Source organism: Octopus bimaculoides, chromosome 3 (genome assembly GCF_001194135.2).
Source record: "Octopus bimaculoides isolate UCB-OBI-ISO-001 chromosome 3, ASM119413v2, whole genome shotgun sequence".
Classification (NCBI taxonomy): domain Eukaryota; kingdom Metazoa; phylum Mollusca; class Cephalopoda; order Octopoda; family Octopodidae; genus Octopus; species Octopus bimaculoides.
The window spans coordinates 167,401,118-167,407,741 of record NC_068983.1 but is presented as its reverse complement, the minus strand read 5'-3'; the positions used below and the strand labels follow the sequence as shown (position 1 = coordinate 167,407,741).

General features: G+C 39.3%; 1 protein-coding gene across 2 annotated transcripts in view; it reads left to right on the top strand.

The window, feature by feature from the left end:
- LOC106874672 (alpha-parvin-like) overlaps window positions 1-6,624 on the top strand; it is a 109,744-nt gene that overhangs the window by 21,393 nt on the left and 81,727 nt on the right. For both annotated transcript variants that reach the window (XM_014922472.2, XM_014922481.2), the window contains 4 exons: window positions 484-509; window positions 2,058-2,119; window positions 4,098-4,166; window positions 4,348-4,449. In XM_014922472.2, the coding sequence (XP_014777958.1) occupies window positions 484-509; window positions 2,058-2,119; window positions 4,098-4,166; window positions 4,348-4,449 (259 nt within the window). The remainder of the gene's footprint in view (window positions 1-483; window positions 510-2,057; window positions 2,120-4,097; window positions 4,167-4,347; window positions 4,450-6,624) is intronic.

Below are 6,624 nucleotides of genomic sequence, written 5' to 3'. Positions count from 1 at the left end.
CTCTCCCCCTGCCCCCAATTGATATTCTTCTGCATATATTTCTACTACAACTTTACATTTTCTGAACTTTTTGTTTTTATATTTCCCACCTGTTCTCTTTATCCTTTATGAATTTTCATAACTTTCCTATCTCCATCCACATCCCATTTGCACATGAAAATATACAAGTGCCCATGCACACATACATATCTGCAGATGCACAACATATACACACATGCATGCTAATATGCACTTGTATAATTTTAGATTTTGGCTCCTACTACTACTATCTTCTACTTCTCTCTCCTTCCCCAGATTTTAAAATTAATCTCTTACCAACTATGAAAGTTATGTTCATGTTATGTCGAATCTCTGACCGAAAATGCATTAGAGTTACCAAAGAGTTTTAGATTTAATATACCTCACTATGGTAATGTAGTGTATGTATGTTTAGATACTGTAATCGTTTTTTTTTTTAATCTTTTTTTTTTCTTCTTTCTGCAGGGATATGGGAGCCAGAATTGGCCATGGTAAGTACCTAAGATTGTCTTTTAGTTGTCTGATAAACTGTGGCACTAGGTGAGTATTTCTTCAAATATTGACATTGTATAGATGTGACCTCTGGCCCACTGGCCAGGGCTTGGGGTTCTTGATCATTAGGTCACAGGATCAATTGTTGGATCAAGTGCTGCTGTGTGGTCGTAAGCAAAGCACTTCATTTCATGTGACTCCATTCTACTCAGCTGGAATTAGTACCAGTGGCAGTTGGGGGTTAAGACTATGACAAGTTGGTATCTTGTTCTACAACAGGGCTCTTGTATGCTCAGTTATTTAACCCTTAAGTTACCATATTTCTTTTGAAATTCACTTCCTTTGTTTCAATTAATTTTGAAAAATAATGAATTTGGGCAAATAACTTTGTTGTTATTAGATTGGTGTATGGAACATTAATTAACATGAAATTTCTGATGGATAGTTTTTAGATAATTTTAAGTCAGGATTTGTGTCCGAGAACCAAAGGTAGTCTCAAGTAGGTTGGGATCAAAAGGCTTAAACACTTCAGAACCGAAGATAATCTCTGGCCAAATGAGTTCTGTGAGCTTCAGATAGACTTGACATTTTTTTTTTTATATAGATACATATTAATATTTTAATGTAAATTATTAACTTATTAATGTCTATCCATATTGTTTTCAATTTTACAAATTAGAAAATAATTTATAACTGTAACTTATTTTATGATCAATGTAACAAGGAGATTTATTTTTCCATGGGTCATGCTGGCATGGGCCAGCCAACCCATGCCAGCATGAACAACGGATGTTAAATGGTGGTGGTGATGATGATGATGATGATGATGATCTTACTGAAGTGAAGGTGTCCTAGTAGTTAGGGTGTTGCACTCACAAAGCCTAATGTCATTGATTCAATTCCTGGACCAAGCAACACCTTTGTGTCCTCAATCATTTTGCATCGCTCCTGTCTACTCAAGCTGTAATAATGAGCACCAACCTATTACTGGTACAGCTCTCTCTCTCTCTGGATGTGCACCTCAACACTATTTTGATACATTTTATATTTCCTATTATGTTAATGTTATACCATTATTTAAATGATGTTTATTTCATTAAAATAATATTCAAGTATATTTTTTTAGTATTATTTATTATGCATCATCATCACCGTCACTCATTACCACCACCAGCACCACCATCATTATATGTGCTGTCATGATAATATTCAATCCATAGTACATCCCAGATTTAGATTGACTATTTTGTTGTTGTTTGGTTTGGATTTCAAAGGATCTGGTGTCAGAGGGGAGAAGAACCTTCTTACATAAACCTTCATCACACACACACACACACATAAAGGTCAGCTCTAGATGATAAAGTAACAAAAAAAGCTTCTTTCCCTTTTTTTCCAAATAAACAAATATTGTCCAGGGTATCCATTTCTAGAGTTCATCATGTGATAAGTATTCTCTCATTTGTTTGCATTATTATTTTCTTTTTTCTATTTTCTAATAAAGAATCAATCTTCAAAATCGTCCTTGGACTGTTTCTTTTATTTTGTAGTCCGTGATGCTTTTGATACTCTTTTGGATCACGCCCCTGAGAAGTTGAATCTTGTCAAAAAGGTAAATAAAAGTTAATGTTTTGTTATGTTTTGTTTATTAAGCTCTGTTGGCAACCAAAGATCTCTCACTCTGAGTGAAAGGAAGATTATATGAGGCATGTATACGAACAGCAATGCTACATGGTAGTGCGACATGGGCTCTGAATGCCGAAGGCTAGAGGAATGAAGCTGGTGTGATCTGTTGGGTGTGTAATGTCAATGTACATGTGTGACAGAGTGTTAGAGTATTGAGAGAAAAGTTGTGCAAGAAAGGAGACTGTAAAGTGGAGGGAGAAGAGGGAGACCGAGAAAGAGATGGGATGAAGTATTGAAGGCTGATCTCAAAATGCTGAGCCTTACAAAGGAGATAATGAAGGGTTGAGATATACTTGTACCTTGTGGTACTCAAAAAGACCCATCTCCCTCAGCAGAATTAATACTGGTGCAGGTGTCCTGTAAAAAGTACTCAGTTCACTCTGTGGAGTGGTTGGCTTTAGGAAGGTTGTCCAGCTGTAGAAACCATGCCAGGACAGACAATGGAGCCTGATGCCGCTCCAGCCCTTACCAGCACAGGTCAAACTGTCCAGCCCATACCAGCAAGACAGGTAGACATTAAATGATGATGATGGTTCTAATGTCAGAAAATTCGGTGAAATGAGGGACTAAGTTTTGGTGTTTGTGTTTAGATTGGTCATGTGGTAAGAAGAGTGCTTCCTAACCATATGGCCCAGGTTCAGTCCTATTGCATGGCACTCTAGGCAAGTGTTGTCTACTATAGCATGAACTGACCAAAGCCTTGTGAGTGGATATGGCAGACAGAAACCAAAAGAAGCCTATTGTATACATGTGAGTGTATGTCTGTGCGTCTGTGTTTGTGCCCCACAACCACTTAACTGGTGTTGGTATGTTTATGTCCCTGTAACTTAGCAGTTTGACAAAAGTAACCAATAGAATAAGTCCTGGGATTGATTTGGCTAAAATCCTTCAAGGTTTATGCCCCAGCATTGGCACAGTCTAATGATTGAAACAAAACAGATAAAAGGTGTGTGTGTGTGTGTGCCTCTCTCCTTGTCTTGATGTCACACATTTGTAAATGAGTGTCACTATCATATAAGCGGTGTCCTTCGTTTCCAGTAATCCATGAAAAACATGTTTGATCATGGGGTGGGGGGAATATTGCCTTACTTAGAAACAGGTGAGGGTTTGTGACAGGAAGGGCATCCAGTTTTAAAAATCTGTAAGGATTGGACGAGGACAGCTGTGTGTAGAAGTGCCGTGTTCTAATGGTGGAGAGAACCTGTGGAAAAGGTGGACCTAGGAAGACATGGGACAAAGTGATGAAGCATGATCTTCGAATGTTGGGCCTCACAGAGGCAATGACAAGTGACTGAGACCTTTGGTAATATGCTGTGCGTGAGAAGACCCATCAAGCCAAGTGAGATTGTAGTCGTGGCTGATGCCAGTGTTGTGTAACTGGCACATAAAAAGCACTTTTCGGACATTGGGCAAATATGCTGTGCTTGAGAAGACCTGTTAAGCCAAGTGAAATTGTAATTGTGCCACTGGCACCCATGCCAGTGGCACATAAGCATCGTTCGAACATTGGGCCTCGTGGAGGCAGTGACAGATGATTGAAACCTTTGGCAATATACCATGCTTGAGAAAAGCTGTCAGGCCAAGTGGGATTGTAGTCCTGGCTGATGCCTGTGTCACCTAACTGGCACGTAAAAAGCACCCCCTCCACTCTTAGAGTGGTTGGTGTTAGGAAGAGCATCCAAATCAGATTGGAACCTGGTGTAGCTCCTCCGCTTTGCCAGTTCTCGGTCAAATCATCCAACCCATACCAGCATGGAAAATGGGCATTAAATGATGATGATGATGATGAATATTGCTGAAGTTAATTTTCGATGTTTTTTTAACATAGCTTACAATGTGTTAGAATTTTCATCCGATTGCTTCTCAATATAATTCTGTGATGTAATTTTTGTTTTTTTATGCAGACTCTGATCTCTTTTGTCAACAAACATCTGATAAAGGTCAATCTAGAAGTCACAGATCTGGAAAAACAGGTAAAAATGAAATCTGCTTTAAAATGATCTAAATTAAAACCTGTCATCAAAATCCCTGTTAATTTATGTTAATTTATGTTCCCCAACACCAGCATAACAACAACAACAATTATTTCAATCACTTCTATATTTTCAAAATTAATGGAATAAAGTTCATTAATTTTTTGTCTATTTTAAACAGTTTCATGATGGATTCTACCTTATTCTACTGATGGGACTCCTGGAAGGATATTTTGTATCTCTTGGTTCTATTCACCAAACTGCTACGACCTTTGAGGAAAAGGTAAGATATTCTGTATTTCTGATCGACCCCCCCCACCTCCCGTTTGAACCTGCATGACTGAACTCCCTCTTCTCTTGGACCCTCATCTCCTTTTATCACCACTCTGCCTGGATTACCATTGGAGATTTATACTTCTTGGATTCTACCATCATGGATCTTACTGTACACTGTTGATTATTTAATACTAGTTATGTCTGCATGTCATGTCAGAAACGGTTTTGGTCAGGTAGTGGGTCAGGGAACTAAACGACCATCTGTTTTCAAGTGCCTACCACTACTACTACAAAGTGGCTGTAAGTTCTTAAAAAACCAATTTATATCATTTCTAAGATTTGTATCTATGTAAGAAACGGTTTAGCTGTGTCGGGAAGAAGTTCCCTTTCCAACAGCAAGGTTTTGGGTTCAGTCCCACTGCTTCACACCTTGGGAAAATGTCTTCTGCTACAACCCTGGGCCAATCAAAGCTTGTGAATGGATGTAGTAGATGGAAACTGAAAGAAGCCCGTCAGAAGATAAGACACAAACGTATGAACGTTTGTGTCTTCTTATCTTCATATTGCATGATAGTTGTAAATGAGTGTCACCGTCATACAAGCAGTGTCATTCATTTCCAATATTCTGCAAAAACCTGTCTGGCCATGGGAAACTAAGACTTGGCTTGAAAACAGGTAAAGATTAGTGACAGGAAAGGCATCCAGCTGTAGAAAGATATGCCTCAATGAATTCTGTTTCGCTCAAGCAAGCTTGAGAAATGATGATACTGATAAACTTTTTCTCGCATTTTGGTACTAATTTATTAATTAGTGATAAATGTCCAAACTCTGAAATCCAGAAATGATTTAATATTTCTAAAGATTAAATGCATTTTAGTTTCTGGGATGTTATTTTAAAATTAAGATTTGGTGCATGACTTTTAAAAAAAATTATGTTCAACATAAGCAAAGAAAAAAAAAAGTTGTTGAAAATAAAATGGTTCCGTCAGATTTATTTCCCTTGCATCATCCACTGTTTAAAACGTTTATACCTGTGTTTTGGATGGAGGGATTGATGTATGATAATTGGAGTAAATATATGTTAAAAAAAAAAATCATTAATTGCGATATTATATCTCTTTTCCCCTCCACTCTGGCCTCAGATGGATAGATCTAATGATAATTATAATCCATCTCTCTCTCTCTCTCTCTTCCTCGCATATTTACGGACACACACACACACACACACATTCAGTGCATTGTATCCACCACCTCACTCATTTCCCACCTCTGACTCTGCCATCCACCCTTGCACACTTGTTTCCATTCACTTCTGCTCACTCCATGCATTGAACGTACATCCTGATACCCAACCTCTGTTATTTTTATCTCTTCCCTGCTCGCTCTTCCAAAATATGGCTAACCCTGTGGCCCCTCTACAACAAGAAGAAACTTGTTCTTCTCAGACCCCTTCTCTCCTCCTTTAAATCCTCTTTGCATAAACCCACCTCTATCAGGGTCTTGCAAGCTGCTTGCTGATGCTAAGAACATCTGGCCAGACATTGGAGTACAATGTACACCTTGGATCCCGTCAAACTGTCCAATCCATGCCAGCATGATCAAGTGTGTTTGATGACACACACACACACGCACACATCGTTGTTCAGTGTAGCAGCTTGTGACTACAATCCTTCTCTTCTTGTCAGAGTAGGTACAGGCATGGGCTGTGTGATGGAGGAAGGAACTTGATTCCCAACCACATGGTTCAGGGTTCAGTCCCACTGGTTGGTATCTTGGGCAAGTGTCTTCTACTACAACCTTGGGCTGTTCAAAGCCTTCTGAGTGGATTTGATGGACAAAAACTGCAAGAAGCCCACTATATCCGATCTGGCAGTTCCTGCAGCTGGATGACCTCCCTAACGTCAACCACTTCGAGAGTGTAGTGGGTGCTTTTACGTGCCACTGGCACAAGTGCCAGTAAGGCGATGCTGGTAACAATCACACTCAAATGGTGCTATTTACGTGCCACTGGCACGGAAGCCAGACAGCTGCTCTGGCAATGATCATGCTCGGACAGTGCTGTTAGTGCTCTACTGGCACAGGTGCCAGTCATTGAATTTGCTTCAATTACGATTTCGATTTCACTTGCCCCTACATGTCTTTGCAAGCAAAGTTTAGTATCCAATGAAGGAACGGTTGGCAT